This window comes from Cuculus canorus, chromosome 11 (assembly GCF_017976375.1).
Source record: "Cuculus canorus isolate bCucCan1 chromosome 11, bCucCan1.pri, whole genome shotgun sequence".
NCBI lineage: Eukaryota > Metazoa > Chordata > Aves > Cuculiformes > Cuculidae > Cuculus > Cuculus canorus.
In genome coordinates this window covers 13,406,897-13,419,201 of record NC_071411.1, presented here as the reverse complement: position 1 = coordinate 13,419,201, position 12,305 = coordinate 13,406,897, and the positions used below count along the sequence as shown (strand labels likewise).

At 39.2% G+C, this 12,305-nt stretch overlaps 1 protein-coding gene and 1 long non-coding RNA gene across 7 annotated transcripts in view; one reads left to right on the top strand and one right to left on the bottom strand.

The window, feature by feature from the left end:
- The window catches only part of LOC128853238 (uncharacterized), a 176,940-nt gene extending 168,071 nt beyond the window's left edge, over nucleotides 1-8,869 (top strand). For 4 of the 5 annotated variants that reach the window (XR_008451590.1, XR_008451591.1, XR_008451593.1 and 1 more), the window contains 7 exons: nucleotides 970-1,069; nucleotides 2,257-2,378; nucleotides 3,225-3,471; nucleotides 3,600-3,688; nucleotides 5,867-6,193; nucleotides 8,173-8,308; nucleotides 8,692-8,869. This is a non-coding gene — a long non-coding RNA (uncharacterized LOC128853238). The remainder of the gene's footprint in view (nucleotides 1-969; nucleotides 1,070-2,256; nucleotides 2,379-3,224; nucleotides 3,472-3,599; nucleotides 3,689-5,866; nucleotides 6,194-8,172; nucleotides 8,309-8,691) is intronic. The other variant, XR_008451594.1, reaches the window with a different exon arrangement.
- The window catches only part of LOC104068330 (contactin-3), a 111,385-nt gene continuing 105,291 nt past the window's right edge, over nucleotides 6,212-12,305 (bottom strand). For both annotated transcript variants that reach the window (XM_054076138.1, XM_054076139.1), the window contains exons 19-21: nucleotides 10,889-11,001; nucleotides 8,879-9,047; nucleotides 6,212-8,290 (exon numbers count right to left, since the gene is read on the bottom strand). In XM_054076138.1, the coding sequence (XP_053932113.1) occupies nucleotides 8,190-8,290; nucleotides 8,879-9,047; nucleotides 10,889-11,001 (383 nt within the window). In that variant the 3' untranslated portion in view covers nucleotides 6,212-8,189. The remainder of the gene's footprint in view (nucleotides 8,291-8,878; nucleotides 9,048-10,888; nucleotides 11,002-12,305) is intronic.

The following is a 12,305-nucleotide window of genomic DNA, read 5'->3' as shown; positions in this document are numbered from 1 at the left end:
GTGTGTTTAATGAAATATTTTCAGTGGTGTCAAGTACTACTGTGTTAACACCCAACCCAAACCTGAAACCAGATAATCAAAGTTCTTTAGTGATTATGGTCAGCGTTGTGAATATGAATGAGTCAAAAAGACCGTAAAATTGATAAGACAAAGATTAATTGTAAATGAAAGAGAAGAGAAACTTTGCATAGTTCATAAATGAAAAGGATTCCTGGAGAAAATTAAGGTTTTATTTTTATCCTTCCATAGTATTGTGCCTGATTGCTTTGGGCTGTGCTAGTGTGGGAAGTGAATGGTCTTTCCAAAAGAAAAGTCTAAGACAACTTCATACTCCCACATGGACACATTGACTCTGTCCCTCAGCTATTTCATAGAGACTGATAATTGGGACCAAAGCACCGCTACTAAAGGGAGGAAAAAGAGCAAGCAGTCTGTAGTTAAAAAAAGCATTTAATTAACAGTTAAAAATTATTATGCAAAGGATGTAGTAGTAGACACTTTGTTATTTGGCGGTGTTTTGGGCAGAAAAATGATGTAAGAAGGTCTAGCTGAAATCATGCTTCTGTGCCAATGACCGGATCTATTAGCATGATTTCTGTCTCAAGAAAATATATATGTGGGATTTATATAGGTCTCATATATGGGTTTGCATGGACATTTATCAGGTCACTCTTGAAAAAAGAGGGCATATATTTCAAAAAATAAAGAGCTGACAACATCAAGAGTCATGCTGTGAAGGTAAGGAAGAACCGCTCTGAGTGTCTGTCTGAAGCCTTCTGGTAACAAGTAAAACTTGGCTGAGCTTTTTTCTGCCTTGGTCCTCTCCATGTTTAGAAGCATTGATCGATCAGTCAGTCTGCAGAAACTGAGGTAAGGGTTTCATTAGTCTTGGATCAGGCCCCCAGCACTGAATACTCTGGTTGCTTGAAAATAGGTAATTAATGTTGCTTTATTTTTCATGTTTCCAAGGCAACACCAACCCCCAATACATTGTTTTCCAGTACATGAGCAGAAGCTTTTGGCTGCTGCAGGAGAGTTCCCCTCTGTCTCATATTAAGCTGCTGTAAAGGTACCAAATCCATATTTTCTGTTGTTATAGTCTATTTACATCATATATTCAAAATGTAATGATGATCAGATGCAGCTGATGAAATGATTTGTTCTCACTCAATCAGCTGAGAGCTCTGCTGTTCAAATTAGTGTTGTGACAAGTGTAACTTTAAATGCCTCAGTTTGGTAGGAATGTTAGGACATGTGACAAAAATTAAACTGTCTGCTTTAACCATGGCCGCCCTTGGATTGCTAGTGAGGGAAATTCTTATTAAACACATGTTCTTTTTGATAGACTCCTTTACAGGTCCTCCATTGGGAAAACGATTTCTTATTTGTATCATGAAGGGCATGAAAGAGAGGGCTTTCCCTTATTTTCTCTGCCTCGTTTCTTTTTATGTCTTTAGCTCATGGAACAGGTCATTGCTTGTTCCAGCATAAAACGGAAGATCCCCTAAAATGAAATCACTGGGGGGAGCAATCCTGATGAATGCCTTTCTTGCCTGTCGATATTCCTTCTAAATTAATGAGCGCAGGGAGCTCATTTAGGTGCTCAAATCCCAGGGGAGTGTTTGCAGCAACTTCCTTGGAGGTGACCAAAAAAAAATCAATCTGCAGTTTCATTTAGGGCTGCAGAACAGTGAGTTTAGAATGCCTAAAAATAGGGCCCTATGCATGCTTTAAAGTGCCTGCCTCACTGTGCTCTGCGGCACGGTGGGGAGACCACCGAGCCCCTCCGAGTCCCCGAGCATGAGGATGTTGCTTTAAGCACTTGGGGAGAGCAGGGAGCACAGCTACCTTTCATTCGAAGGAACATTTTAATGTTTGCAGTTTTATTAATACCAGATGGTTTGGTAGGTGGTTTTAAGTCCCACCTTCAACCAAGGACATGCAAACTCTCCTCCTGTTCCGCTGGAGAACTCCATCTCTGCACCCTCAGCTGGCAGTGGAGGGAGAGGAAGCAACTCTGAGTCTCTTCTCTTCTAGCAACCCTAGAAGTGTGTGATTTGAGAAGCCGAGGCTGAGCAAGCAGCAAGGGTCTGGACTCTCAAAAGGGGCTCTTTCCTGACTGACAATTCTGGGATGTCCTCCTGTCCTAGGACTTGCTTTGAGTTTAAATTATCACGGGCTGAATTAACGAACATCTTAAAGTTGCATCCTTTCTACTGGCTCCTAAAGGGATGCTTTTTATTCTTACTTTTTCAGTATTTGCCAGTGCTTTGATGTTCTTCCACCCAAAGAGAATTAATCGCCAAGATGGAATGAAGAGCACAGCACAGCGAGAAGGCATGGTGCAGATCTCTCGGGACTAATTATGCTCTTAAAGGGTAAGAAAATAATCTTAGGTACATTGGGAAGAAAGTGACTCAGTAATGCTATATAAGGTTGCTGGCATGTCTCCTATATTTGTTCAATTACAAAAAACACCTGACCTTCAAAGATACTTCTTGACCTCAAAAAGATCAGCAAGGAGCTCAAGAAAAGAAATTTAATACCAATATCAAGTTTTCTTGACCCATAAGAGATGGGGGGAAAAAAAAGGAAAGATGCCTGTGAATGTCTTGTGAAATTGTAATATTCTCATGCACAAACTGAAAAGTCTCAAAACAGAGTTCAAACCTAAAGCAAATGAAGAGCATGGTGTGAATTACAACAAGTGCTATTGCATACACTATGCCATGGCAGTTAAAGCTGAGGAGGAGGATCCATGGAAGGAAAGGCCAGTGTCTGTTTACCCTAATAGCAAACCATTGGGTAGGGGAACTGTTTAATGCACCTAACAAGTGGCAGGACAGTCAGAGGACTGGCAATACACAGCCAAAGCCAGCAAAAGGAAAACATGGAAACAGACTCTAAACTGGTAAGAGGCCAAAGGTTATTACAGACTTCCAACCATCTGTATTTGTGGAAAGCATATGTACGCACAGACATATACGTGTGCTCTGAGGAGTTGCACCAGGGGAGATTTAGAATGGATATTAGGAAAAATTTCTTCACTGAAAGGGTTATCAGACACTGGAACGGGTTTCCCGAGGAAGTGGTTGAGTCACTACCTCTGAAAGCATTTAAAAGATGTGTAGTTATAGCGCTAAAGGGACATGGTTTAGGGGTGGACTTGACAGTGTTACAATCTTACAGGTCTTTTCCAACATAAATGACTTTATATTTTCTAGAGATAGCCGTATTCCTCTGGGAAAGATGAGGCACTACCTGCTGCTCAGGTCACACCCTCTGCACTGGCTGCAGGCACTACAGGAAACGTGCGGTGACAGAGCAGTAACCCGGCTGTCTGTCTCCCGGGAGGACTGTCAAGCATCTGCATCTCCTCGACTGCTGCTGATGTGGTAGTAACCTGTCCCACAGACACTAACGAGATGTCCACATCCTCAGCTGACCTGGAGAAACACTTCCAAACTGAAGGTGAGATACATCGCACCTCTGAGAAACAGCTTCCATCCATGCAGGGTGCAGGCAGGCTCTGCTCTCTGCTGGCTGTGGCTGTTGAAAGAGGTGTTGAGCTTGGAGTCAAACGTCTCTCCCTTCTTCAGAGGCCGTACATCCCACTTTCTGGTGAGACCCATGCAAGGCAGCTATGAACTGTGAAAAATTCTTCACAGAAAACCATCTTTCTGAGAAGGTAGGTCTGACAGTTGGAGATACAGTTCAGTGGTGTACCATTCCCCCACCCCCCACCATGTGGCAGCTTACACTATGTATGCATCAGAATTAAAGAAAAGCACTGCCTCTTTTTATTAAACAGGATTGATAAAACAACATACATTCAGTTATAGTGCTGCTAAACATATCCTTTTTTATTGCTTTTCAGGAGTTCAAAGCATTAGCATAAAACAACTGAGGAGGTTGTTTTTCCTAAGAGAGCGAGTGCCTGTTTACAAACTCATTTTATTTTCACAATATTCCATTGTTATTTATTTCAGACAGAAAGCTGTCAGATTAATTCACTCCCTCATGCAGGACATCTTGCTTTATTGCCTGTTATTAAGATATAATATATACAACCTGACAGGCACTGCCCACGTCTGCATTCCACCAGCGAAAGGCAAATTAAGTAGAAAATGGAGATCTCCAATGTTTCTTACGGCAACAGTGACAGTAGTTTTAAACTCATTTTGTATTCATAGAGCATCCTGCATGTTTGCAATATATTCAATAGAGTAAAATGTCTAAAGAAAAAGGGTGTTTTGCTTTTACTTATACCGGCTGCCTCTGAGAAATTCGGACTTGAGAAATACAGCAGTCACCAAATATCCTCATATAAATCAGTGCCATGTTAATCAGGTGGCACAAGAAACTCTTTAGAAGACAAATCTTGGGGGAATAGCGGTGCAGGGTGAAAAACTTTAAATACATGCCTAAAATAACCCAACAAACAGCCCTTAGTCTCCAGACCTTCAAACCACAGCCCTCCTACTGCTTCCAGTATCGGCTTCCAGCAGAAGCTGTCACAGCTTCCAGAAGAGGTACATGCAGCTGCCAACATTTTTTTTTAAGCTCTTATCAAATTCCTTTTTATTTGGCATGAGTATCCAGCTAGTGGCAGGACTCTTGTATCCTTTCTCCTTTTCACAATGACAGTTTGAGTCATTGTCTAAAAACCCCAGCGAGCCACCAAGTTCTGTCTTGCACCAACAGTTTCCTGAGAACCCACTTGGAAGTCTCCATGGTGATACTACTGTGGGTGCTGGTCCTCCCTGCAGCACTCACCTCCCACCCTGAAGGCCATAGGGAGCCAGAAAAGGGCCTGGCTCACCCCTCCAGGGATTCGCCTGCCCCACTCCCTATTGCCCCTCCTCTGCTTCTACTCAGATTTTGGCTTCACTCTTTGGTAGCCTTCAGCATTTCTGAACAGCCTAGAGGCATATAAATCCATTTTTGGATAGGGTGTTAAAAAAAATACACTTTCCAGTAATGTTTTCCTAAAACCTATGACTTGAGCCAACTACTCTTTCTTACTGGATTCCAAATAATAGCAATTGTGAGGGATAAAGTGCTGGCTATTTTTGGTGCAAATACAAGTAAAAGTAGAATGGCAAAAATACCTTCTCCACCGTCTGCAGTTTCAATCATAGCAGTGAAGTTACTCACATTTTTCATTACATTGATTTTTTTTTTTTTTTCCTTATTTTTTTCCTCCCCAAGAATTGCTAAACTTGGTTAGTGATAGGAGCTGCTCTGGAAAAGCCTGCAAGAGGTAGGCTGGCTCAGAGACCTCTCGCCTTATCACTTACTGCCGCTTCACGTTTCCCCCCCCACTATGTTTTCCTAATAACAACTTATTTCTTTCCAACTCTACCTGGAAAATCAAGTCAGTTTCATTACTGCGAATAAGCATTAACAGAATTAACATGAGATGAGGAATAAGCAGAGGTCAAGGAAGATTAATCTGGACATTGGGGGAAATACACAGCAAGGCACGTGTCCACATACAACCACTGGAAATGGAAATCCCCATTTACGTAAGAAAAATTTCACTCTTGCCTCTTGTGTATACATTTATAAATGTGTTTGGATTATTATTAACCCTCATTGCAGCATCTGGATCAGCTTCCTATTATGTAGATAGAAGCTGTGCTTTAAAAGCTTAAAATACATAGTTCTGTTTTGCTTGTGTTGGCAGTGAGAAGGTTTTAGTGCTAGAAAGTTGCTGGCTTTATGGGAAACTGCAGGATGTAAGGAATAAGCAACTCGCAGGGGAGAACAGGCCACAATTTAATGCTAAACAGTGATATAAATTGTTATCAAGAACTAACTCTTCTTCAATATGAATACATATTTTTTTTTTTACTCATTTCAGAAGAGAGAAAATAGCCTTCTCGGATGGGAAAGGGAGGTGTCTTTTTGTCCATCATGCTGCAAACCAGCGGGCAGAGGTAAAGCTCAGAAGCTTGAGCACAACACTGGGTCCTCGCCCATGCCCGTCTGACTCTTCCCAGGCAAGTCTGGGATGTATGGTGGTCCTTAGTCCTATTCTCCTTCCTGCCCTGCTTTCTGTAGAAGAAGGGGCAGGGATTTTGAGTCTTTCAGCAGCAAAGCTACTGCGAGGGGAACCACTCCTATCCTGTCAAGAAGTGCCAGTCAGAAGAAATACTAAGAACAACAGAGATAAGGATTTTCAGACGCAGTAAGTCCTTGTGTGTGCAAATACATAATATGGACACACGATACTACCCTGAAATATTCTAGTATCCCTCAATGTAATAAATATTTTATTAGAGTAATAGAAAAAAATGCATACAGATAACCATAGGATACACACACAACTGCAAGTTTAAGGATAAATTTCAAACTTTTCAATATGAAACAAAGTACTCAGTACATATCTCATGGAGATATATAACTAGAAATTAAACAATACAATGTAATTGCATGAAAATGGCCATACAAGAACGTGGACTAGAATTTTGTGAAACGAGAATAGAAGGAGTTACTCTGTTGCATGAAACATAACTATATACTTACCAGGAACACCGGTTTTCCAACTCCCCCCCCACCCCCCATTTGCAAGTGTCTGAAAACATCACTGGTTAGCCACATTGAAAAGCAACTAGCCATATATAACTATATATATACAGTATATACAGATCTTGCTTACTTTAACAGTTAGCACATGATTTCCTCTGGATGTGATACTAATAAGGTAATCTGCTATTTGAATGCGTATCTAGGTATTTTTTCTACAGTGCTACCATAATTTGATTAATCCTGGTTCTCTCCCTTCATAATTTTTGCGTGTTGTAATAATACTGTGAGATTAGGAAAAAAAAGTCTTTAAAAGGATATGCTTTATGTCACATGAATACTTGCTCTAACATGTATGTGGGAAGCTCTCTAAAAGGTGTCTAAAAGGGTGAGTTGACTAAACTCACAACTGTAAAAGTTAAATGTACCATGTTTAATGTATCTTTAATATGCTGCAATGAAAGAAAGCATAGATTTCTCTGTAATAGTAAGCCTGAAGTGTCTTTGTGTGATTTTGTATTATAACCTATAGTATTGCCATAAACTTACCAGAATCATGAGACAGTAATGGGGTGCATTAGAGTACCATTTGAATTGGTCCAAGAGCAGCAGGAAGGAGAATTACACACGTTAACAGTTGCAGCGCGCTAGACAAAAGAGCAAGATAATTTGAGGCTGCGTATTTGGGAGCACCACATCACGAAGTAGGGAGGTGGTAGTAGTCCCTTTTCATAAGGCCAGGGTGCAGCTGCATTTCGATAATGCTTACAACTGGGCACTTTTGTTAGTGAAACAGTGACCGGAGTTCAGTGAAGGGCAATAAAAATGATCCTGAAGGTGGGAGCACTTGTTTATGAATAAAGAACCTGGTTAACAAATATAAGGTGGGGATATAAGGAAATTAACTTTGAAGCCTATTATCCATGGAGAGGAAGGTCAGGTGTTTGAAAAGGTACACAGATGTATGCTGCGATACAGCAAAGAGCCTTCTTTGAAACACGGCTGTGAAATAATTTCTTAAGAATAGTATTGGAAGCCCTGCATCTTGGACACCACAATGTGGACTGTGCAAAACAAACATCTATTCTGTGACTTTTCTCTACCTCACAACTTTGATTTCTTCCTCAATTTAGAATAATTTGTAGAAAGGGCAGTAAGAAAACTGATCCAAACCTACTGGATTATGACACTACCTTAAGAAATGCTGCTTGGAACCATCTGACTGAAAAGCCATGTCTCTGATTTCACCTTTCATATGTGGAATGATGTTACATGGTTAAAAAAAAAAAAAAAACTTGGAAAGATACCCTAAGCAATTCAGTGTCACTGCAAAAATGGGAGTTTCTCACTGAGCTAAGCTCTGCTTCGCAGCTCTGGTCGCAGTGCCAAAGCTCTCCCTCTCTCTTACATTGTATCTGAAGTATATAATATGTAAACTCCTTTGGTTCAAGTATTAAGGCATTTTAGATTCCTTTTTAAAGGATTTGCTAAACTTTACACGATATTTTTACTTCAACTGACAGTGATATATAAAGAATTTAAAAACACGTCAGGATAGAAGAAAAACATGCATTAACCACTGCAGTTTTTTTTTAAAAAAAAGCACTTTTCAGAAGTAACCAATTCAGTTTTTTTCCCCAGCAAATGAAAATACATCATCACAACACTGAATGAAGAGTCAAGGAAAGTACTGATGATAAGAAGCTGGATACACTGAAGATATTCAAGACTGATGGACCAGAACCTCTTGCATCCATACCTGTGACAAATGAAAAAGGTCAGGATTAAGCGACAGCATGTGTATCTGCTGTCAGATTATTATTCTTCCTAGACTCTAAGCAAAAATTATTGTAAATTTTTGTTTCTGACTAGCAATCAAAATTTACAAAAATATGCTAAATATTTTTAAACTACAGGAATGTATTGCAAAATGCTGACACTGTATGAATGGTCTTTACATTCACAGTAATAATAATAATAAAAAGGGGGAATGTAAAAAAAATTCTGATGTTTCTAATACCAATTCACACAGTAACTTATCAGTTCAACAGAATGAAGTCTGTCATGCATAAGAGCATGAAGACTGTTAATTGCTTTTCTTTTTATTACCTTGTTACAACATACAAGCATTAATTCTTTTTTTTTTTCCCCATCAACAAGGACTCAATTCCTGCAAATACATGCTGTGACAACTGCTGAGTGTCAACTGCAAATTTAGTAATGACTCACTACAATAAGGCAGCGACACATCTCTCTGTATCCCAGCGGATATAAAGGAGGATCTGATATTGGCTGGGGACCCTGTGTAAGCACATTAAAAAGACACGGCGATTCAGCTTCAACCTACTAGCTAGTCTGGGAATCACGATCTGATCGCTGCTAGTGCCATCTCCACCATCACTTGTTGTTTTTACTTCTATGATGTAGTCGTCATTAAACTGGAGCAGGAGTTCAGCTGTTGTCTTGTCTGTGTTCAGAACATTCACAACCGTCTGACTGCTGGTCCTGTACAAAACCTGCAACACAAGAAAAGAGCTGTGGTGTGTCATTTCTTCCACTAGGACCTGCCCCACAATTTTTGTGTTTCTTAGAAACAAGGTTTCAGTCTCAAAAAAATGAGATGAGAGAACAGATCTAATTTTTGGTTAGTATTCTAGAGCATAATTACATTTATAGAAAGACGGTAACATCAATAACCTCTTTTATTCTAGCTTTAATCTACGATGATAACAAATGAATAATATATTCTGCTGAGTTGTCTTAATAATATATTGTTTTATAAAATATCCCACTATTTGGAATCTGTCATGATGTACATCAGCTTCTTATGCCAATATGAAGTTTGGGAAGAAGAGAAGTAATTGACATTACAGACTATTTTGGAAAATGTTCTGCAAACGCTGAGTGATTATTCTGTCATGAAACTCAACTGCATTTGGTGCTGTATCTTTTAAAGAATGGGATCCACATCTGAATGTTACAGTCCGCTGCTCAATATCATCAGGCAAGAGGAGGGATTTAAAAGCAACATCAGCTTCTCTACTGTCCTGAAGAGTCCCTAGTGTCAGCAGCAAGGCTCTAGGTATGTCCTGAGAGAGTTTAACAATTATGTGGGTATTCACCACCCGTGCATTCACCTGGCAGTTTCACAAATTTGACAAGCATGTAAGTTTGGGAGTTCCCCAGTGCAAAAAACTAGCAATCCCCCCCTCCCTCCAATAACAACAATGATGAAAGGGGAAAAAAACACAAGATCACCAGAATTACACATGTGATGCCACCCTTGAGACATGCTCCCTAATGCTGTGCCTTGCTATAAAACACTCTCAGAGGCACACAGCTGTATGGCTCACTTCCACGGTGACCACTCTACAGCTGATCTGGCATTTTTAATGTCATTTGTTGGCTCTTCTCTTCCTGGCAAACTGACTTCAGTTAACTCCACTTCCCATGACTTTTGGGATAAAAATGACCCCCTAAGTGCTTTACTTCAGTAAAATTAACGAGCATTATCAAAATTCAGCTTATTCTTGTGTACTTAGCAACGTCTGTTATCCACAGGGGAACCTGATATTGCTGTGGGAGACAGAGTATGCAGTTTAAAACTTTACATGTTATGTTTTCAGGTCAGCTACTGTCTATGAAACTTAGTGCCTTATGTAAGTTGTAAATATGTATTTCTTGCCAATACAAATCAGAACACTGCGTAGTCAGATCTTCAGTGTAAATATTTTATGCAGGATGTGGGATCCAGCTGTACACAGCTCATCATGAACGTCCCTTTGGCTATTCACCTAAATGTACTTAAGATACATGACATATTTAAATACCTATTTGTGCACTGATCAGATATAGAGTAGATGTGGCAATGTAATTTCTATCAAACAATAAGCATGTCCCAGAATAGGTAAGAAGAAAAAAAATTCAAGAATGTAAGTTTGATATATCTGGTACTAATAAATACAGCTGGCCAGCAGTGGAAACTACACCTATCAGCTAAATCTTGGATTATATGTTATGCATTGGGATAAATATTATATGTATGTAACATGTATAACACTTATTATAATATTGAAGTGTTATACGTTTGTGTAAGTAGGATTGCAAGAGCTGGCAGCAGTGCCTGCAGCTCCTGTCTTTGTTTTCATGAGATGGAGAAGACATTTAGCATACATTAATGGTAAAAAGACCACAGTTTGTAAAACACTGTTAGGATATAATTTAAATCTATATAAAGGAGATGATACTGAAATGGTTTAAATGTGCTCTTGTGCATCCTCTGAACTTACTGCAAACAGACAAAAAAAAGCAAACTGTGGACTGCTGTCAGATATTTTTCTGGTCTGTTTTCACTTACCTTATACCCAGTCACCTCGGACTCATTCTCCATAGCTCTTACTTCCTCCCAGCTGAGGATTACTCTGGAGTCAGTGACATTCCACACAACATTCCCTGGAGGCTGACTGGGTGCTTCAAATACATTAAAAAAGCATGACTTTAAATTAATTGGCATTAGTGATTTATTCTGCTGTAGAGAAAAATAGTTCAGGTAATTGACTGTCATTACACATTGGGTGCAAAAGCAACTCAAATGCAGCCTCGTCGTTTCCACACTTTATGGTTCAGAGACTAAATTAGAAAAATAGAAGGAAGGAAAAATAGAATGGCAAATAAATGTTCTTTCTGAAATTGCATTATCCGTTGATGGCCCTTCATTAGATGCAGCCAAAGAAAAGAATATGTCTTAGGACATGGGTGATCAATTAGGACAAACTCTAATGAAACCAATGATGGTAACAGACAATTTCTAGATCTAGGATATTGCCAAGAATAAGCAAATACTTGACAAAAGATTGTTAGACAAACTTAGTCTTAGTGAATATTCATATCTACACGCAATGCTGATTTACTTGAACATGTTTGTAATCTAAAAATATTTAACAGATTTTTCTGTTCTTCTTTTAACTCAAGGCGTGATTTTGAACTGCACGCTCTGTGCCGTTTCAGTATCTGCAATTGGAACAATAGTGGGCTCTGGCCAACAAAATCTATTGGGGTTTTATTGTTCGTTAACAATCTGAGACTGTTATTTTCAAAAGGGGCAGTATTCTTTTGGCTGTACACTTTAATATGTTTTGAACTGCCAAGATTTCAGGGAAGGCAAAGGTAAGTACAAACCTCTTAAGACGCCTCAAGTTGGTTTCCCAGAAAATGGGTCATGCAGTGACATAATCGATGATTAAAATCTTTTCTAAATGTGTTAAGGAAAACAATTTACTGTTGCTGTCACCTAGTGGAGGCAACTGCTGCTTAGGTGGACCATGCTATGCTTTGATGCTGAAGTTTGTTCCAATATTAAACACTGACAGTGGCTTTAATGCTCCTAGGTATGTGCTTATGGGGTTTTTCCTCCTCTTTTATTTTTAAACTTTTTCACACATGTAGGTTCCTACTTTCTTTCCATAAGCAGTCAGATCAAAACCTACCTGATTATATTTCTCAACTCAAAGTAGATAAGAAAATGTAAGAGTGAGACTTAAAAGAATTATTCTAAAGTCAAACAGCCACTCACAGTTGGCTTTTTTTTGCAGTATTTGCCTTGTTCTATATACTAAATAGGATTTAATCTGATTTGCTAATAGCCATTTCTTGTAGATGTAAGAGATTGTCTTACTCCTGGGAATTAGGTATTACAGCATATATGAAGTTTTCACAATGAGATATTAGAGATGACTTTCAAAAGAAATGAATCATTCTTTGAAATCTACAACAAA